This window comes from Globicephala melas, chromosome 11, assembly GCF_963455315.2.
Source record: "Globicephala melas chromosome 11, mGloMel1.2, whole genome shotgun sequence".
NCBI classification, from domain to species: domain Eukaryota; kingdom Metazoa; phylum Chordata; class Mammalia; order Artiodactyla; family Delphinidae; genus Globicephala; species Globicephala melas.
This window is the reverse complement of record NC_083324.2, coordinates 20551781-20574167: the sequence shown is the minus strand read 5'-3', so window position 1 is coordinate 20574167 and position 22387 is coordinate 20551781. Positions and strand designations below refer to the sequence as shown.

Genomic DNA, 22387 nt, shown 5'->3' with positions numbered 1-22387 from the left:
CGGTGGCATCTTTTTCCAGAGCGTGAACACGATGGCACGTGGGGAAAAGAGTGTTTGTTACTCTGGAGAGTAGTTTGTGAGTTTTGTAATCACTTTCATGATACTCGTGAATCAAGGCTTTCACTCAACATTCAAAGCATATTCATTGAAACTCCAAGTGAACACTTTAATATATCGAACTATTCAAGTAAAGACTTCTTTATTCAACAAATAAAGGGAACTTACATTCTTGGGTGTTTTTCTGTCACTCTTGGAGAGATAATTTACATAGAATATATTATATATAATTATGTATATTATGTTGTATAATAGTGGTTCCCAGGCCTTACTTCACATTAGTCCTTTATGAGAATTTTTTTAAAAATATGGAATTCAAAACGATGCGTTTGGAGAGTCTCAATCATTTGTTTGGGGAAAGATTCTTGACATTTGTATTTTTAAATGCTCCTGAGTTGATTTTAAGGAGATGGAGTGGGGAGAAATGTCCCCAGGTGCTTCTGATAGGGATACACGTTTGGGAACCATTGGCTGGGATCACAATAAAACATGAAGGATAGGTGCTTCCTAAATTGTACGTAGGGGTGTAGTTCATGGGTCAGTATAGTCCTTGGCATGTATTAAGTCCTCAAATGTTAACTATTTTGAGGGTGGTGAGTAGAAGTAGTTTACTGAAAAGAGCAATAACTATCAGAAGGAAAGATATAAGAAAATGATGTGCTTTGGGGGCAATAAAACATTTGATACCCAAATAAAACAAGAAGAATTCTGACTGTGATAAAACAGTGGTTCTACTTTTCTTCAGCTGAGTTTTGGACAGGATAACAAGTAAAACCTCTTATCTCTTCTCTAACATGTTCAACATAGTGATTGAATTTTTCCTTCAAAAAAGATTGAGGCCCAAATTTAGCCAAAAAAAAAAGAAAAAAAGAAAAAGGAAAAGTTGGCTGTCACTTGGATGTTTGATAGTTTTAAGTTCCATTTTAGTTAAGGTTGTCTTTGAAAAAGGTCAGTAAGAATTCTGATGACTCTAGTTGATTTGCTAGAATTTGGGGCAAGGAGTAGTAATTAAGATTTGAATTGTATTGGAGTACAGGTAATATTTTTATTCTGCATTCAGCGTTTCGTGTTAAAAAATAGTATCTTTCTTTTTCCTCTGCTACCAATTCTTAGTTTGTGTTTAAATTTAGGATTTCGGTGTATATATGCATTTATGTATATATGTATGTGTTTATACATGTGGATTTATATATGTATATGCACTTAGGATACATATCTGAATAGTACAAATGTGAACAAGAGAGTTGCTTACACATTAGAGATTAATCCATTTTAAACATATGAACATCAACCATGGGCTTTTTTTTTTTTTAAATATCTTTATTGGAGTATAATTGCTTTACAATGGTGTGTTAGTTTCTGCTTTATAACGAAGTGAATCAGCTATACATACACGTATATCCCCATATCCCCTCCCTCTTGCGTCTCCCTCCCACCCTCCCTATCCCACCCCTCTAGGTGGTCACAAAGCACCGAGCTGATCTCCCTGTGCCATGCGGCTGCTTCCCACTAGCTAGCTATTTTACATTTGGTAGTGTATATATATCCATGCCACTCTCTCACTTCGTCCCAGCTTACCCTTCCGCCTCCCTATGTCCTCAAGTCCATTGTCTACGTCTGCGTCTTTATTCCTGAACCATGGACTATTTATTCTACTAGGTTCTAGGGATACAATTGTAAACCAAACAGACATGGTTCCTGCCCCTCAGAAGACATTTGTTGAATAATTGCATGACTACTTGAGGGGCAGTATCGTGGAAATGTATGTAATGTTTTATGAATTTTGTAGATGGTGTCAGATGTGTAAGTCAACCTTTATTCCATTTGCCAGTGGGTATTTCATTGCTGTGTTCAGGGAGATCCCCCAAGAACATTAGCATAATATAGATATTTCTGAAGTACCATGAATAAGTTGAACACGTGCCCCTTAAAGGTAATTTTACTTGAACACTTACGTAAATGGTCAACTGTTAGCCTCCTTGGGGTGGTAGATTGTCCAGGACAAAATGTCAGGCGATGTCATTGGCGGGACACGCCAGGGGAGCATTTGCCACCACATTCTGTCCCTGCTGGAATGGCTGGAATTGATTCCATTGGTTTCGTGATCAACGTTTGAGAGCCCACAGAGGGTACAGATTTTCCCTGTGTGTAAGCATGTAATAAATCAGGGTTTCAGTTGTAAAACTTCCCCGGGTGCATTGTAACTTAATGCAGCTTCAAATAGTGTCCAAGGTGGGAGAGAGTCCAGCTTGGTCTTTTAAAAAAATCATCCCTTTAAGGTCCTGATATGGTAATTTCCTTCCCTCTCTGTTTTCTTTGATCTTCCAGTTTCTTTATGTTTTTTTTTCACTCTGTTGCATTTCCATTGGTTCTGTAGATTGGTCAGTGTGCATCGAGAATAGACAGTTCCAACTACAATCATAATTGTAAGAGCTGTTTTTAATTGAGAGCTTACTGTGTGTCAGACTGTGCCATACACGTTACATATATTGTTTCCTTCAGTTTTAACAATAACCTACAGGATAGCCATTTATCATTTCCCCTTTCTCAAGTGAAGAAACTGGGACATGGAAAGTTTAGTAAATTTGCACAAGGTCACAGAATGAGTAAGTGGTGGGATTTGAACCTGGTTAAGTTGACACCAGAACCTGTGTTCTTCTTTTTTTTTTTTTAAATTAATTAATTAATTAATTTATGGCTGTGTTGGGTCTTCGTTGCTGTGTGCAGGCTTTCTGTAGTTGTGGTGAGCGGGGGCTACTCTCTGTTCCGGTGCACAGGCTTCTCATTGCAATTGGCTTCTCTTGTAGTGGAGCATGGGCTCTAGGCACGTGGGCTTCGGTAGTTGTGGCTCGCAGGTTCTAGAGCACAGGCTCAGTAGTTGTGGCGCGTGGGCTTAGTTGCTCTGCGACATGTGGGATCTTCCTGGACCAGGGCTTGAACCCGTGTCCCCTGCATTGGCAGGCAGATTCTTAACCACTGCGCTGCCAGGGAAGTCCAGAACCTGTGTTCTTGATTTTTATGCCAAACTGTGCTAGAGGCAGGAGAAGTGAGGTGTGGAGTAGGTTAGTAAGGGGAATAGTGTGGCATCTTAGTCATCTGTTAACCCTAGTACCCCGCACAATGCCAAGTGTGTAGAAACTCCTCAATAACTATTGTTAATGAATGCAATCATTTGCATCAGGGACGTGGATTCTCCACCCCACCCCCATTCCTTCTATTTATTGGTCTTTAGCTTTACCAGTAATCTACCCACTTTAATCCACTTCTCTCCACTCTTGTCCCTTCTCCCCTCCCCGTCCCCCATAAAGTATCATCACATCCTGCTAGGACTATTGCAGTAGCCAATCTTGCTCCTTCTCTAGGTGGTTCCCGATATAGCAGCCGCCAGAGGGACGTTTCTAAAAACTCTGATCTGAGCCCATCACTTCCCTGCTTACAACCTCTCAGTGGTTTCCTGTTCATTTTGGAACAAAATCAGTGACTCTTCTCTGGTCTCCCAGATCCTGATGGTCTGGTCCTAGCCACTGCTTTAGTCTCACGGACGCCATGATTTCCCTTACTCTCTGTCCTCCAGCCGCAAAGAATCTTCCTTCTAACTCCCCACTTCAGGATTCTTGCACATGTCATTACCACTGCTCAGAGACTCTTCTCCCATGTCCCGCTCCACACCGTAACTCATGACTGCTACCCCCACTCACTTCTATGCCCAGAGGCCCCTGCCTAAGGGAAACCTTTTCTGACCCTTACATTTTAAGCTTTCCCAGCTCCTTGTAGCATTTACCACATTTCATTATATATTTGGGTGATTATTTAATATGTGTCCCACTAGACTGTAAACTCCAAGAGTTTGCACAGTGCCTGGGACGTAGTAGGTGTTCCATAAATATTTATTCTACAAAAGAAAAAATGAACAAAGAATAAAAAGAGCCAGAAATAGCTTGTCGGAGACTGCTGGCTGGATATTTGCTATTATTAAAGGAAAATTAAAGAAAGATAATTTCATTACATTATAAAATTCAAGTTGGATTATGGCTTATAGAGACTGCATTGTTTTCCAACTATGTACTTCGGAGACAAACTCTTAGGCACAGAGAGGTGAAGTAACTTGCCCAGGATACACAGCTAGTCCATGTCAGATGTCTTTGTTCTGACCTCTGAATTGTGTGTAGGGAGAAACAGACATATTTTCATAAGTGGGCAGGACATCCTTGGTGTGCTGAGTCTGTAGGAGCTGCATCAGTATTTGATAATATTGAGGTCATGTCACAATTTTAAAGCATCTTTTGAGAGCATGTATTATTATTTCGGCACGTTCAGAATTTAATTAGCTGACAATCTAAGAATACACAGATGTATGGCCTAAAGATGTCCTAAAAAATAGTGCCCACAGTTGAAGCAGCTTGTGTTTGACTTCCACCAGGACTGGGCAAGGGTAGCCCTCCGTATATTCTTGGGATCTGAGGGTAAGGAATGTTGTCCAGATCTCTAGCTTGTCAGCAGGAGAGCACGTTCAGTAATCAAGCTCCAGTTCCAGAAATGCCTGTGCATGGATGCAAAGCAGCTAGAGGTGTGTGATGAGCTGATGCTAGAGGTCTCCCCAGTTGAGAAGGGGCAGAAGCTGTCCCACAACCCTCCTGGATTCTGTGGGTCTTTTAAGTGTTAGAAATTCACCGGTATGTGAAATTACCTCAGGTTTCCCATTCTCTGTAATGCGCAGCCACTGCGAGCCTCCACCGGTACCTGTCTGTGCTCCGGAGGGCTAAGTAAGCATCCCAAGGTGTCACCTGGCTGCTGGGTTGGATTTCTGGTGGTGCCTGTGTCCTGGCGAAGCCCCCGTTGCAGGGTGAGGCAGCATTTTTGTCCTGCAGGTACAGTAGGTACTGGATTAAACAGGTCTGCTGTTTCAGACAGACACCAGGCACGGTTGTAGCACGAGCTGTGCTTGGATTGGAGTTTCCAGGGCCTTATCAGGAGCCACCCCTAGTGACACAGCCAGTGCCAGAACTAACTTTGACTTTCACTCTTCACCAAGGGCTTGCAGAACACCTTAAAGGAAAAAAGATGGAGGCGCTTAGAGTTCAGATGTTCATGCCCTGTTCCTTTGAAAGCTTATATCTGTAAGTGAAGTTTTATTCTGGAAATAATCCTGGGACCACTTGACAGGAGTTTTGTTTTCTGGTTTTGTTTTTTGTTTTTGTTTTTTAAGGGGAGGACAGAGAAAGGGGAGGTACTATTCGGAGTTAAAAATACTGGAACTGTTACTCTGTGACTGTGGCTTTAATCGGCTTCAGCTGTAACCTCTAGTAGGTGGCTATGACAAGGATAACGACTAATTTGTGGGGGGAGGCAGGATTGAAATGCTAGCCCATTAGCTCTGCCTTCTCTTTTGAAATGGAATGTTGGTCTTAAATTAATCATGCCAGAAAATGACTGCTTGAAAAATCTGAGTGAGAACAGAGCTTGATTTATGATTACTAGGTAGACTACAGCCCAGCTTTGTGATGAATAAAAAAGGGTTTTCTTCAGGAAAACGAGCGTGCTTAGTGACATTGGTCAAAATTGCCCCATTGCAAACACTTTGGATTTTTTGCTTTCTCCCCCCCTGCCCCCCCCATCCCCCCCAACTGTGGAGTAGTAACAGTTGCATTAATAAACATCTCATTTGCATTTCTGCATATTGATTTTTTTTTTCTCTTTGAGAGGAAAACAAAACATCCAAAATCAGAATCATCTGTGTGGCATAGAAATGTAGAACAAGCTTGAAATTGGCACTTTCAAAGAAATACTAAAATGGAGAAATGCTAAATGGATCATAGCTCTCCCCTCCCACTCCCCCATTTCCTTCAACATTTACTTTCAATGTTAGGCGATAAGATTTGAAAACAATACTAAAAGCTGTGTCCCTAAGTGAATAAGCATTCAAGCAAATCAACTTAAGCAAAAGCCACCTCTGGAGCTTAATAATTATTTACTGAACGTTCCTGGGTCATGAGAGAGGTTCTGATTAAGTCAGAAAAGCATTATGTTCAGCAGCTTGTGAAGGTGTGTTTAAAGACGGCAAGAATAATGGAAAAATACTAAATGTAGCAGAACTATTTTGAGAATTTGATTCTGAAAAAAATAAAATTCCCATAAATGTAATTGTGGTAAAAGTTCCTAATGTTCAGTAGGTAAATCTTTAAAAGGTTTTACAGTAGCTTTTAAAATTATTTTTCATTTGCTATTTTTGCTGTATTGTTTGCTTTTATAGATGTTTTTCATTGTATGTCATTAAAACAGTTTACTCATTTCTCTAAAATGATAGAACATTTTATGAACAGAGTATACATAATTGTGTATTTAAAATGTGCTGTTAGAAATGTTATAATTTTCTGCTTTGTAAATCAGATACTAGTTAGGGAGATGATGGCTATTCTTTGTGATTCATACCCCACAACAACGTCCCCTAAAACGTACTAATTTTTGAAATATTATTTTTAAGCAAATTAATGGATATCATGATTGGATCAAACATGCCATTCAGCTTAAGGACAGTAGTGGTGTCATCCTTGAATTTACACCCAAATTAATTCTTAATTTCAACTACTTTTGCTTAATTGATTTTGAATTTTTTTTTTTTCCGGTTAACTAGAATACTGGCTACAGGAACATGCTTCCTTTATGAACTCGCAGAATGAAATTCTTAGCACACATCTTTGACAAAACTTGTTCACTGAGCTGTTGCCCATTAACTTCTTTGTGCCTGCTCTTTTGGAGGGCACACACTGTGAATTAATTGTTTCTTTTGTGTTTTCCTCTAGGAAAGCAAAGAAACACCATAGCAGAAGGCAACATTGTAAGAGATTTGGCTTCCTAGAAAATAACTTGTCAGTTTTCACTAGTTTCAAGTTACTAGGAGCCTCAGAGGGTACCAATCCAGGAATTGAAGTACAGCACAGAAGAATCCATTGCCTATTACTTATTGTCTGCAGGGTGTGCTGGCCACTACGCTAAGAATCTTACTTGCATTAATACATTCAGTTCTCATACTTGCTCTGTGACAAAGGTACTTTTTCCTACCTCCATTTTGTAGATGACAAAATTAAGGTTTGGGCAGGTGAAAGGTCCTGCCCATGTCATATAGCTGAGAAACGACAGCTGGGATCTCAACAGAGGTATTCTGGGCCCATGTCTCGTGCCTTTCTCTGTTCCATTCTGTGGATTCTCATTTCAGATACTGAATGAATTGATGTTTCTTCCTCTGCCTTTTAATTAAGTGTGTTTCTCCGATGCTCAGATTTCTGGGTTATCCAAACTATAACTCCTTTGAGCTTTTGAGTGGCTATGATTAGTCCAGTGCCACAGTATTTGTCTATCAAATGGATTTCCTTATATCCAATTCAATGTTGATTATAAGGTGACTGTTCAGGGGAGATGAAAACTCTACTGAATATATACAATGATTATATGATCTATTCTGACTTGAGAACTCTTAAAACATGGAAGGAAAGTTTGTCTTAGAATTAAGGTAATACAGTAGGTCTCTAGAACTGAGCTTTTTGGAAAAAATGTGTTCTCTGCCACTGGATGACTCAAGCAAATGGTTTGACTAAAGGTCTTCCAACACTAAGGTTTTAGTGTTATCTGATTTTAGGAGGTGGGGTATTTGTTAGAATAGAGACACCAGATTTACTCTTTGGATAGATATTTATTTCATCCTGCTATATGCTAAGTATTTTTTAAGTGCTGGGGAATTTATATGTGAATAAAACAGAAATCTCTGCCCTCATAGTGCTGGCTCTATCTGGTCATGAAGGGCCAGGAACATTCCAGCTCTGTCCTTAAGTCTGGTTCTCATCCTCATGGTTCAGAGTGGCTGCCAGTCCTGCAGCCATTACAGCTAAATTCAAGGAGACGTGATGGCAAAGATGGGTATCTCTTTAGGGAGAATTTTTGGACGTACCACATGACCTTTCTGCTTAAGTCTCATTGGCAAAACTTAGGCGTGAAGCCAACCTAGCTCCTGGAAAGCTGGGAAATGTTGTGAGTGGCAGTGTACCAGCCTAAACGAGGAGAAAATAGAATGGATACTAGATTGTTTGAGTTGTAGCTCTTAGGCTGAAACATTGATTTTTTTTCGTTTTTGGAATAACTGTTATTTTCTAAAATGCCACAGAAATGAGCTGTGGTATAACAGAGCACATCCAACTGGCTTAAACAGAAAAGGAGATTGGGAGTCCCTTGTAAATCAATATCCTATGTCCAGGGTTATCAAGACTTTAGGGATGGTTTGATCCAGATGCTCTGTGTCATCTAAACACTGGCTCCTTCTTCATTCTTCCTTCTCAGGCTTCTTTTCCCTCTTTCAACTCATATCACTGTTTCATTTAGTTTGGCTTTCTTTTCACATAGGTCCAGGAAGTTCCAGATTTATATCCCAGCATCTTTCCAAACATTAGTATACATAGAGGTCTTTTACCCCAGTATTTCTAGTCAATATTTCTATTTCTACTCAGCATAGGGCTGACTGTTATTGGACCATTTTAGAGCACAAGCACATTCGATGGGTATGCTGATTGGTCCAACTTACGTTGTGCTTCTATGTCTGGAGTTGGCAGCACCGCCATAACCTACCTCGGGAATGAAAAGTGAGGAGACTGATTTTTCAAGGTGAAATCAGGGTCCTTTGCCAAAGAAGTGGGACAGGATGCTGGGCAGGCACAAGTACCATGTGACCACCATAAATCATTACCACTATTTGTAAGGCTGGCTTTTAAACCATGACAGGTGCACACATTCACTGCTCCTGAGATCACAATCGGTACTTTTGTCTTGATTTCCACACAGTATTGCAGACTTTGCATCTTGGTTGATATGTTCTAGACATGCAGTAATTGTTAAGCGATTAAGGCTTTTGAATCTTCTCTGACCTGTTGTGACGTTGTCTAGACAAGTGGACAGAGCATGCCCTGTGACTGGGGCAGTTATTTGAGTAGAGATAGATGGCTTTTCTGTCTTTAAAAAGATCCTTCCAATTACTTTCACACTCATGTCTGAATTCTGTCATTAGATTGTCATAGTTTTGGATAAAAAGTTCTTTCTTTTAAAATACTCTTAAGTGGGATATCTTGTCATGCCATATCAATTACTTACACCTTATAGGCGAATTTTTCAGAGCCTTTTAAAGCATGGCGTCTAGATATGAATGAGATTCCATAGTCGGACAGTGTAAACAAGAATTCTACAACATGGTCTAGTGAAAGGCAGCTTGATAGGAGAGACAAGAAGTGTGAGTGTGGGACGCTCAGCTTCATCCGCTTTATAGCTTTTTGATAGTAGGCTGACGGATATAATTTCTTCAAGGGGAATTGAGAGTTAGGGGAGCATGGAAACCCGTGGTGGCATCTGTGGGAAATGGAGGACAGTCATGGCCTTAAAATGAGGAAATGGCACCTTCATATCCTTGTTGGAAAATACCTTTTAGTAAGAGATTCTCCTTGGTTGGAGTGTATAGAAGTGAGAAACTCTCTTTGGGAGGGGTGAAAATAATCAACTTAAAAAACATCTGATGAGGAACGTTGCCTAGAAGAGCATTGGTCTAATATTACAGAGGTCTCAAACATTTTTGGCCGTCCCTCCTAGTTAAAGTAAGGTTTTTTTTCAAGCAGACTCTCTCAACGTGTTTTATTTTACTTATAAATTTTATACATGTGCCACTATACTAATACTATATTATAATATACAATATGTACAAAAATAGAAATGATGGATAAATTTTATATAAATTTTAATCTTTTCTTCCTGCACTCCAGGGTGTCATTTTTTTGTACCCTCTTTTGAAGAATATTGATATATTGGGAATCTCATTATGTTCCTCTTTGATTTTGATGTAATCAATTATTGAAATTACTCTTACTGGCATCTGTCAAAGGTCCAGCTTAAAGAATACTAATCCTGAGTAGATATGGAGAGACTCCGATGTTTTCAAACTAATTGGGGTACAGGTGTTGAAAAGTAACAGTTTTAGATTTTTAACTTGCATATGATTGCTGGTTCTTGCTTTTTATAATACTTTCCTCCTTTTGTACCCTGGAGAGTAAAGAGCTCCAGAGGACAGGTGTTCTGTCCACTCTGGACACCATGCTACCCTCACGTCTAGCAGAACCCGGCCCTTGGACATGCTTTGCCAAAGCATTCAAATATTTGTTGAAGGAAAGAAGAGGAGGAAGACAAGGTACACTCTGCAAGTCTTTTTATTTCCTCCATGCCAGAAACCTGTAGTATTTATTGTCTGAGCTGGTAATGTTACCAGAAAAAGCTGGATGTTTGGCATGTTTTCATGTTTTTTTCTTGACCACTAAAACCAAGGTTGGTGATGCCTGAAGTGCACAAGATCTCAATTTTTGAAGCCAAACTGTGAAATCTGGTACTTTCATGTTTACATGAGTTATACTCTCAGCTATTTTAAGTGAGATATATATTTATCATATATATCATATATACCATATATCAGACATACCATATATTTCATATATATATCATGTAGACAAGTAACAATGTATTTTCTTGTTGGTACTTGCTTCCACCATTCACGACGAAGAAGCCATCTTTACGCTTACAAAGCGATGACTTTGGAAGGAATGGAAAGGTTAAGATAATGGAAGTGTTGATCATTCTAAAATGTTAGATACCCAGACTGCCATTTAAAAAGATATGTCCATTTACTGACTCTTATTTCGGTGATTTATGCGCTTGGACTTACTTTCTAAAGACTCTTAAAAATTTCTTTTTGCTGACAGAACAACATTTTTGTAGATTCAACCTGTGGATTTTTTCCTTATGATAGAGTAGTTGTGTTGTAACCATGACGATTCATTGGCAGTATCTGCACAAATGTTTTTGTCTGTTTGATTTTATAGCCTGTTTGGCAGGAGTAAGTAGTCCTTCCCATTTCATTCCGTTCAACATGTTGGGTTCAGTATCAGAAGGACTCTTCAGAGCTCTTGTGAGGGTTACTGGAGGTGGGGAATGGAATGTGCATTTCCTCAGACATGGAAGAAAGTGTTCTGGTCTAAGAATCAAAGATGTGGGTTCATGTCCCAGCTCTTCTACTAAACAAATGGGTAATCTTAGGTGTTCTAGTTTCTAAGCATGGCATCCAAATCAGGAGCAGAGTTTTTGTAGACACATTGACTCCTAGGCCTTAGCTAACCTGAAGTCAGAATTTCTAGGTATAGAGCCTGGGCATTTTGACTTTAGACAGCAGATATTGTGGCAGCCAGCCTTTTGCATTTGGAAACCCTGGTAGCTTAACGTGTTCTCCGTATAGCTTTCTTACCTGTGCATGAGGTTAATTATCATGCCTTCCTGCATCTCCACTGTGTATGTGATTAGCCATTGTGCTTTCCTGGACATAATTACATTGTATCCAGTACAGGCAAATGCTAGGCTTTGAGCTCTATCACCTGAATGATTATAAAGAAGATTAGTTTTTCCTGGAGAAAAATGTTAGGATTTTTACTTTATATCTGGTGAGAGAACTGCAGGGTAAATTATCTTCCCTCCACTCCAGCAAAACTTTGTCAGATTCTCTGAATTAAATAGGGATCGCCTAAACCTTAAAAGGCAGATCTGCTATGGTCCAAACTTGCATATAGGCTTATGGAAATTCACCTCCTTGCATCAAAAAAGAAGTAGCATGTTCATGGTTTCATATTATTTTACTACTAATTTTTGAGCTCTGTTCCAGTTTATGTGACCTATGTTCTGGTTATCGTGCTAAGCTTTTTACATCTATTACAAATTTTAATTCTCCTAACAATGCTGAGAGGCAGATATATTAAACAGTCTATAAATAAGGGAAAACCGAAGCTCAAAGAGATTGACTGACTTGGCCATGGCCACAGGTTAGTAAGTGTCAGGGCTGTACTCTGCCTGAGGAATTGAAGAGAGGAAATGTAGGGGAAAGTGTATCAGCTCCTTCCTCCTGAAAGGTAAGTTTCAACTGACAGCCAGATTCATGTCTTGGATGACGATGATATGGAGACCAAAGACTGATTCCTAAAGTCTGGTGAGGGGGTTTTGGCATCACTGTTAAAGGTGAGGGGTGGTCAGGCAGGTGTTGTTTGGATGGCAAGGTATTGGATTTCATGGAATTTCTGATACATTTAAGTGGCTGATCAAGGCAGTGGAATTAACTCTGAATTTAGGAACATACCAGATAATTCAGAGCACATGTCCACATACCTCTGTCATCACAGAGAAGAGGCTGACTTTGAAGGTTAAAAATGTAAATTCAGCCATCGAGGTAGGAACTTGAGTCACATTTATGGCTATTTATGTAAGTGTCCATATTCTAGCCGCTGTGTTGAGCACTTTAACTTAGCTCACTCAATCACTGCTGTACATTTAGGGGGTGGGTTTTGGAGAGGCTCAGAGAGATTGAGTGGCTCGTTAAAGATCAGATTGCTCAGCAGTGACTGAGCTAGAACTTGCGTCCAGTTGATGGCCGTCCTCCTTGAGTCACCATTGAGCAATTCCCACTTGTCAGGGAGGTTGCATGTCTGGCTTCAGTGATTCGGTAAGTGCCAGTAAAGGCATTTGTCTCCTCTTCATTTGGCTTTCAAAGGGTGATTTCTCGTGGTGAGAGGTACACCTTCCCATGTGGAACTAGATAAGAGCCAGATAATCTACATAATTGACTTAATTTTAAGGCATCGTAGAAAAATTATGTGACCCTGGCTTTAAACTCTATGAGATTAGAAACCAGGTGTTCCCAGCACCTGGCACAGAGGAAACACTCAATAACTATTTGTTGAATAAATGACCTTTACATAATCTGATTAAAAGGAATCAGACTGATGGAATTAGGATTATCTAATGCAGATTGGGCCCTGGATGAGTTCAGTTAGCTTTTAAAATTAAATGCATTGGGACAACTCTTCTTGCTTATTATTAGTAGTTTAAGCATCAGGTCCTCATTTTAAAAATAAGCTTTTGGCCACCTGTAATATTGTCACATAAACCTCGACTTTGAGTTTAAATCATTATGCTCATTTGACCTGGTAACACTTTGAAGTGTAGGTATCTTCATTTTTGTCAGCAAGGTGATAATTGCCCATTCAATTATTTCTAAGAGAAAGCAATGTTTAAAAGATCGAGATTAAGGCTGAGACTCTGAGAGTCATCTTTAACATGGAAATATCCCGCAGGGAGTGTGTGTAGTGAAGTGACTACTTTTTCCTTTTTCTGAGAAGATTTATTAAAATGTCAATTAGCTGAGCCCTGCTAGCTTTTCTTTTGTGGAATTTTAATTTATTTATAGGGGTCTACCATATAAATATGTATTTTTTTTCCTGTTAGGCTATTTCAGTAAATGCTTTAAATGATACTGTAGTTGACTTTAAAGTCTGCAGCCTTAGTGTGGTTGATAACTAGTAACTTTAACTTAAGACGTCGCAAGAATGCTTTACTGTTAATTGAAAGGATTTTCCCCCCTGTATCACGGCCAATGGCTCGTCTTGAGCAGCTAATTAGTGCGATTTTTCCACAGCTGCATTTGCTATGGCACAAAGGTTTGCTCCTGATTTTATCAAAAGGATCAGTCTCTCTGGGAATGTTTTAACCTGACAGGCTTTGAATAGTAAGACCATCTATTTATTTATTTATTTTAAAATAGCCTTCTTTTCTGGGTTTAGGAAAGTACATTTGAGCTCTGAACACATACTCAAAAGTGGGAAAATGCATTTTCTTTTGATGGCCTTTTAGCAGAAACTTAAGGATGGAGTATTTTTGAGGAATGGCTAGGTATTTTTATGGTGTGGATGAATGTATGCTATAAAAATAATACAGAGTATTTACATTGTTCAGTCTTGTACATCTGTAGGAAACTATAAAGGAAAGAGGGACTAAGTCTTCTGGGATTCTGAAGACTTCCAAGAGAACAAGTGTGCTGGATATAAGGCAGTACTTTCCCATCCTATTGTCAAAATACTGTCTGTGATGGATCCAGTGTCTTCTAGCCAAACGGTGGCTTTGATCACTCAAGTTATTTCTTCATGCTTGTAAATTAGTTCATGTTCCTCATGTTCTTCAATTAGTGGCATATATTCTGCCATTGAAAAAATACTATGGCTTTATTATGGTTTGCAGGGGAAAAAGTAAAGAGAAAGAAATTTACCTATAATTCCACTCCCACGGTGGCAACTATGATCATCTTGCTAGTCATGTGTGTATTTGTGTACATATACACGCTCTCCTTATTTTAAATTAGAATGTAAATCCACTTTTGATCCTACTTTTTAATTTACTCTTAGGACATGCATTTCTCACTTTGTAGTTGTGCGATTAAAAAAAGGTATATTATCAAATCTATGTATCATAATTTACTGCTTTTTAAACCTATTTTATTCTTAAGTCTTTTGAATGGTTTTATTTGTTTCCTCAACTTTACCGAGGTATAACTAACAAAATTATTTAAGGTGTATAATGCGATGATTTTTTACATGTATGCTTTGTGAAACACATTTATCACCTCACGTGGTTACTATTTATTTTCTTTTTTGTGGTGAGAACACTTAAGATCTGCTCTTTTAGTAAATTTCAAGTGTACAATACAGTATTATTAATTACAGTCACCGTGCTGTGCACTAGATCCCCAGAACTTACTCATCTTATAACTAAAAGTTTGTATTCTTTGACCCACATCTCCCCTCATAATTTACATAATCATGTTCATATTAAGGGACAAATTTAGGTGGTTCACAATATTGTGCAATTTGTCAACAGCTTTGTTAATGTCAAGTTTTCCACATTTTGAATTTTTTTCTTAGGAAAATTATCCATCAATGAAATTTCTGCATCAAATTGATAATACTGTTATTTTCTTTTTTTTGATTAATTAATGTACTTTTGGCTGCCTTGGGTCTTTGTTGCTGCACGCGGGCTTTCTCTAGTTGTGGCGAGCGGGGGCTACTCATGGTTGTGCTGAGCGGGCTTCTCATTGTGGTGGCTTCTCTTGCTGTGGAGCACGGGCTCTAGGCGTGCGGGCTTCAGTAGTTGTGGCACGTGGGCTCAGTACTTGTGGCTCGCGGGCTCTAGAGTGCAGGCTCAGTAGTTGTGGCTCACCAGCTTAGTTGCTCTGTGGCATGTGGGATCTTCCCCGGACCAGGGCTTGAACCTGTGTCCCCTGCATTGGCAGGCAGATTCTTAACCACTGCGCCACCAGAGAAGCCCAATACTGTTGTTTTCTTAAAGGTTTGTGATAATGTATACCGGCAATGGCTCAGGGTAGCATTATCTTTGCACTTATTCTTGTAGTGAACATTTTTTTAAGTTGAATCCTACCTTGAATACTTTACTGCAGCTGGGTTTTCTAAGTTTATTATATTGTGTAGTTTTTATTCACAACCATAAATATATCTCTACACCATTTTTAGTGGGTATATATAGTATTATATTATATTAACTTATCATAGTTTGTTGAACCAGTTTTCTGTGCTGAGTAATGAGTTAACTGCTAGTATAAGTTTTATTATGTAATTTTCTGGAACTATGTGAGGGTGAAATGCAAACATTTCTTCATCCTTTAGCATGTTTTTTTACCTGTAGAGTTTGAAGGTTCCTATCTTTAAGGAGTTTATAAGGCTGGTCTGTGATTTAATGGCTTTATTTTGCCTTTGTTAGAAGATAAGGACAATATTGGGATTTATACTCAAGGAAGGAAGCTTAAAGGTGCAAATACTTCTTTTGGAGAGTAATTTTGGAGGGAATATTTTGGCAAATGTTACTCTTTTTCTGTTTCCAGTGCTAATTAAGATTTTATATTCTTTGCCCTAAATAGGGATTTTTTTAAAAAAGAAAATGATATTACTGGAAACAATTAAAATTTCTAGATAATAATAATTGCAACAGCAAACATTTATTAAGGCAGTACTACATAGCACTCATTAAGGGGTTTGTGTGCCTTATTTCATTCATTATTTTATTTAATCCTCACAAAATCCCTAAGAGGTAGGGCTTTAGCGTATAAATGATGCAAAAGACATTTAAAAAACATCTCCCATTTCAATAAATGGGTAATTAAAAAAATTATTGTTATTCCTCTTTTTTGGATATGGTAACTAAGGCAGAGAGGTTTAATTATTTGCTGATGTCATAGAGCTGGCAAGATAAGCAATAGAAAACCATATTTAGGAAAATCAGGACGTCCTTTCTTTTTGACTTACAACAAGGGTTTAAAATTTTTAAATAGTTTTGGGTAGTATAAGTACCATTGCCATTAGAGGTAGGCCTCATGGGGAACTCACAAAGTGTGTGTAGGATAGGGCTTGCCAAGGTGAATCAGAAGAAAAGACAGTATAAAGAAAACCAGGGAAAGAAGAATTGGGTTGTCAAACTAGCTTGTCTTCTGCCCTCTTTCCTGACTGGGGTCGAGTTCAGTGTTAACATTCTGGTCCAAATGCTTCTTTCGTTAATAATTTTTACTTCCCTGTATCATAGAAAAATTTCCCCATGACAAAGTTCACCTTTTCTTTAAACTATTCTGTGTTAGTAAACATTTCAGATACCTTCAAGGAATTTAGATAGCACGTAGGAGTCGTTATTTGGTTAGATCTGGCTATAAAAAAGGAAATCAAACCATTTATTTTTAAATGTGGAAATCTGGGTGCCATTAAGACGCCTCTCTTCTTGGCGCTTCATATGGTGGCACTATATTTGGTGGTGATGAGTAGTATGCAGTATAAAATGTCAGAAAAGTAAGTGTATGATAAAAATGCCTGGATGCAATCAAGCTGACTTCTTTTAATTCAACTACTAATGACTTAAATCCTGTCAGCTCTTGATTTTCAATTAGGTGCAATACTGCTCTGCGATCTGATTATATTTGCCCAGGCTCATTTCATAGTGTGGTGCAATTTAGGATACTCCAAAATGCAAATGAGGTGTTTCATTAGGGAACTAAATTTGTGTTTTTTGGTTTTCCCACAGCAGTTCCGAGGAGCATCCTGGGGCCTCCAAGCCTCCAATAAGCTCCTCCAGTATGACATCACGCATCTTGCTACGCCAGCAACTCATGCGTGAGCAGATGCAGGAACAGGAACGCAGGGAGCAGCAGCAGAAGCTGCAGGCGGCCCAGTTCATGCAACAGAGAGTGCCCGTGAGTCAGACACCAGCCATAAACGTCAGTGTGCCCACCACCCTCCCCTCTGCCACCCAGGTGCCAATGGAAGTCCTTAAGGTACGTGAGTGTCACTCTTGTTGGTTGGGCCAAGCCTTCTTCTTCTTCAACATTTTCCATTTTCTAGGTGTTTTATTTATCTCATCGTGTATTTGGTTATATTGACCCATGTGAATCATATTCATAAATGTCAACTCCATTGATTTCTACGTGGCTTTGCATTTCCAAAGAAGGATGCCAACTAACTGTAAATTTGATAGTAACCCTCACTAAATGGGGGAAGAGTGTTGATGTTTCATGAGAAATTACAAGGAGCAATAGAGGTTTGTTATGTTATCTTCCCATCTTTCTTGGGGAAAGTTTCAAAATGTACAAGTTATCTGAAATGAGCTTCTTCTAATAGCTTTTATATATTTTTTCCCTAAATACGTTCCATGGCCATTCTTTAGTTTTCTTCTTTCTTGAGTAAATAATCTTGGCTGTAGAATCTGATTCTTTTAGAAAGTCTCTTCAGATATAAAACAGTAGAAACGCTTTCTACGCTTTAATAACCAGACTGCATAATCCTTTAACTGAAGTGAGTTGTCTGTTTTGGGTCCCTTTGATTTCTTGCTAGAGTAGAAACTGCAGGAGCTTGTTAGCATCATTCTACTGGGGACATATAGCTTCCTAATTACCACGGGAAATTGTAAGGAGTCTAAGAATAGAATTCCATCTCACACATGGGTCCTCCACATCACATTGGGAGTTACTCCTTGTTTAAAGATACATTCCAGGATGTTAAAAAAAAAAAAGAAATTAGGTTAGATTGAATTTTTCATTATCATTTCAACAGAGTGCTATTTAAAAAATTAAAATTTGAGGAAAAAAGCAAATTGAGCAATCTTACTAATGAAGAAAAATGTGTCTTAAGTCAAATTGGCAGTACATATTTTTTATTATTTAAATTTAGAAAGATATAGCACATTATTTAGATGTTTATGTTAACGTCAAATGTTTGTTTTAAAACGAGTATTGAAAAATAAAATAATAAAAACAGAAAAAAAAGATAAACATTCCAACTCTTAAATGTGACTGATGCAAATAAAGTTAAAAGAAAAGTAACAGGACTTCCTTATTTTTTAATATTTTTAACCCCATCACCTAAGTATTTCATTCGGAAGTGTCCCAAGTATTACTGTTTATTAAACAATGTGAACTTCACCCGCCGGTGATTGATTGTTGGGCATTGTATTCATTTCTGTGCTCAGAAAAAGGACATCTCCCACTATTTAAAGTTTACTGTGAAAGCAAATAGAGAGGATGCTGTGTTTTCATTGGGAAGCAATCTGTGATTCTTACCAGGAAGTAGGAAAGGGATTCTTTAAAAACAAATTTTAAGTCAGTTGTTTTCTTATTTGCAGAGACTCTTAAAACGTAGTGATGAAGTACTGAAACTCTTGCATAGAGAAACCAATTAAAATTCTGTTAGGGTGGAAAAGATCCAAATGGTTTAGCATAAAATTTTACTCTAATGTGATTGAAGTTCTGGGTATTGCCACAATTAATAGGTATTTTATGCATACCCTCTCCCCCCTCCCCGCCCAAGTAAAGGCAAGGTTTTCTCTTGGAAATAGATTTTACATTAAATCTTTCTGTTCTGCTTGGGTGAAAATTGACAGTCACTAGGTTTTTACAGATCTAAGATTTATTTAAGTTGTCTGGTGTTCACAAGAATCATAATTGTTTTGCCTATACCTTAGATTATTTAAACTTGTATGAATTAAGGAATAATAAAATAAAATGTGGAGAAATATGTGTGTTTTACTTACTATAATAGTCTGTTTTTTTAACCTGAAGGACAAATTTTGGAAGAGATGACACGGACTTGTGTTAGTAGTGGTTTTTGTCTAATTCAAAGGTAATTCTTGATATTATATTAAAATATATTAGCTGAAATCTATATTCCTATTAAGGCAGTTATATCCAGTGGAAGAGAAATTACCCAAATATGTTGAAAAATCATTTCCATATCATTTTTAAAAGGGACATCATCGTTTTAAGAAGTTTTTATTACTTAGAATATGTAATCGTGAAATGATTAAAATTTAAATCTATACTAATTGGTTTGAATAATATACCCGTGTTTCCTTATATGTTACTATGTCCTGGTAACACTGGCCTTAGCTGCAACCCTCAATTTAGTTATGCCAGAAATATGTCCTAAGTTAAAGCATGAATAAATTGTTAGAACTGGGAGACCTAATCTAAATAAAAATGAACAAGTGGTAAATTTATATTTCATACTGAATTAGTTTAATCTCTATTTAACTTGTGCATTTTTATACTTCATTTATATAAAGTAGTGAAGTGTGTCATATAAATGAAAAGAAAGAAGTGTAGGCATAGCAATGCGGATAGGTTTGGTAGCTATTTAGACAGATTTTAGTATCCTTAGGTAGGTGGAAGATCAAATAAAAATATATGATTTCGTGTAAGATGGCATTCTAAGAGCTTCAAATTACAGTTTAAAGGAGAGTATCATAAATGATTACTTCAAATACCTAAAATACTTAGTACTTTATGAAAATATTTTGCATATTTTCAAAAGTTTTATGTATGAAAATATTATGAATTATTTATTACGGAAAGGTAAGTGAGAGAAATGTTTTTTTCTTTTCTCTTTTATAGTTTTTAAATCGTAAGCATATTATTATGAAGTAAATGGTTAATAGAAAAACAGCTAATTTGCTTAATCTTGGCCCATTTTTCTATGAATATACATTTTCAAGGCGTAATACTGAGTGTACTAATTTATACATGATGATACAGATTATTTTGAATAAATATCCTTTCTAATAGTATAGTCTGAGTAAATTCATCATTTAATTTTTAAAGATTTAAATTGCTGAAATAGAACATACCTGCTTCTCAGTGGAGGTAGCTGTGTACAGTCAGACATGCTAGCGTGTGCTGGAGAGTCCTGGGCAAATCTCTCCTTCTCCCACTGGTTTGCAAGAACTTGATAGAAAATCACACACACAAACTCATGTTACCAACATTTTGCTGCCAGTGGGTTGAATGACTGATTTTGAAAAGCTAAATTAGTGTTTTCTGGTTAATCCCTTTTCTTTTGTAGAGTTATGCTTAAAATATGAAGCTTTATAAAACATGTTTTAAATTGTTGACAGCTTCTAGTAAATTTAGGACTAATCTTTGGAATTCATAGGGATTGGAAATTCGCATTACTCATTCCTCACATGGTCGTCGTTCAGCCTATAAATTCATGAAGCTTTGCAGGATTAGCCTCTGGTTTCTACATTGATTTAATTGATTTATGGCTTTATTCATACTATTGATTTTTATGTTAGGCGACATGGAATGATTAATCGTATTGCTATGTATTTACATATTGGAGATATCCTTTAGGTTTCTTAATAACAGCCCTATTCAATTGGGTATTGTAATTTAAGGATGCTTCTTTGTCATTAATGAACCAGTTCCTGGAGTGCATGATGCATTTTCCACAGTAGTGAACAGACTCTGTATGTTAAACTGCAAATGAACAAAGTATGTCATTAAGAACCATTAATGGAAGCGGTTTCTTCCACAGGTGGGTTTTTGACTTGCAAGCCTGAGGTTTGCAATTTGATCTATAGCTTCTTTCAGACAAAAGCAGAGGAACCAGGGAAAGGCCTTGTGGACACATGTGAGGTCTCGTGGCTGAAGAAGCACCACATAGTAACCACTGCATTTTTGTCCGCACAGCCATCAAGCATGCATTTTCACGGTCTCACCTCTCCAGCTCTGATTGATTATAGAAACACCTGGTTGCTCTAATCTTGGACTGGCAGGTTCATCAGAATTCCTCCCCCTGCGTGGACTCTGACAGTGTATACCTTGAAAACCTTAGTGTATAGTTTGAAAACATTTCTTTGTTTAGAAATATATAGGAAATTGCAAAGGATTTCCCTCTCTACATGCCTTCCTTCCTTTCTTCGCCTTGGAATTTAAAAATTTAAAGGCAAGGTGTTTTCTCTGGAGTAAATTGTATATTGAACTTTTCTTTCTCCTGAGGAGAAAGGTTAAATGAATTTAAAAGAAAAAATTATGTATTTTTGGTAATTTTAGGATATTTTCTTTTAAGTAGTTTGAAGGAATTTATTTTTAAATTTTTCCTTTTTTCCAAATCATCTCAGGTAATCCAAGGAATTAGGCAGATTAGTGCAGAGTGAGAAAGGATGCTTGCTGTTCATCAGATACCGAAACACATTTTGCCAGGGCCCTCTATATTGTAAACTAAATTTACGTTGGCATTTATTTGGTGGTTGTCTCATGGTGTGGCATCCCATTTAGATGGTGATTCTAACAAGTCAGGATGGTTGGATGTCCTGTTTTCTTGTCACCATGTCCGACAACCAACATTCCATGAGATTTCACTGATGAGGGAAAGGGTGGGTGATTGAATTGCTGGCCTTTCTCTGTAATTTATGAAATCTACCTGATGTTGAATTGTCAAGGTGTAGGTTATGCTTTAGGTATAATACAGAAATAGGAAGAAGGTGTGTGAAGCTACAGGTGAGTTGGTAAGTTACAAATTAGAAGACGGGATGGCTCCCACACCCCATTATGCATTTGATTTTCTTCCTGGTTTAGGCAGGAATACAGAACCTTGATAACATCACATTGGCCAAAAGAAGCAAGAACAGATGCAGCATGTCTCAGATCGGCTTGCCTTGGTCCCCTTAGTTAGGGAACCTTGCTTCAGGTGCTGACCCCATAAGAAAGGACATCTGAGTATTCTTCTAATCCCATAGTCCATGGGCCATCATATATTTTTGTTACCAGTCAGTGTGACTTACACAAACATTCAGTGAGCTTTGATTTCAGAATTGTTTATAAACTTCGGTGTCCTTTTGTTTTTGAATCAAACACAGTGTTTACAAGGGAACATCTTCTCTTGGGGACAAAGGGATTCAATTTCCATGTTCCACAAACATCTTTTCATCTTCCTGGAGACCTTGTTTCCCTATAGGGTCTTTGAATCTCTCGGTCGTATTACTTTGATGTGTTCAGTGTCACATATAAGGTAATTTTCTTTCCCTTTAAAACTTATTTTTATTGGAACTCCACTCAATACTCTGTAATGACCTATACGGGAAAATAATCTAAAAAAGAGTGGATATATGTATA

The 22387-nt window shown here is 37.8% G+C and overlaps 1 protein-coding gene across 7 annotated transcripts in view; it reads left to right on the top strand.

Annotated features, from left to right (window-relative positions):
• Positions 1–22387, top strand: part of MITF (melanocyte inducing transcription factor) — a 223150-nt gene that overhangs the window by 118120 nt on the left and 82643 nt on the right. For 2 of the 7 annotated variants that reach the window (XM_060308088.1, XM_060308086.1), the window contains exons 1-2: positions 5119–5174; positions 17026–17275. In XM_060308088.1, coding sequence (XP_060164071.1) covers positions 5119–5174; positions 17026–17275 — 306 coding nt within the window. Of the gene's footprint in view, positions 1–5100; positions 5175–17025; positions 17276–22387 lie in introns of those variants that run through there. The other 5 variants (XM_060308085.1, XM_060308084.1, XM_030867706.2 and 2 more) reach the window with 3 other exon arrangements.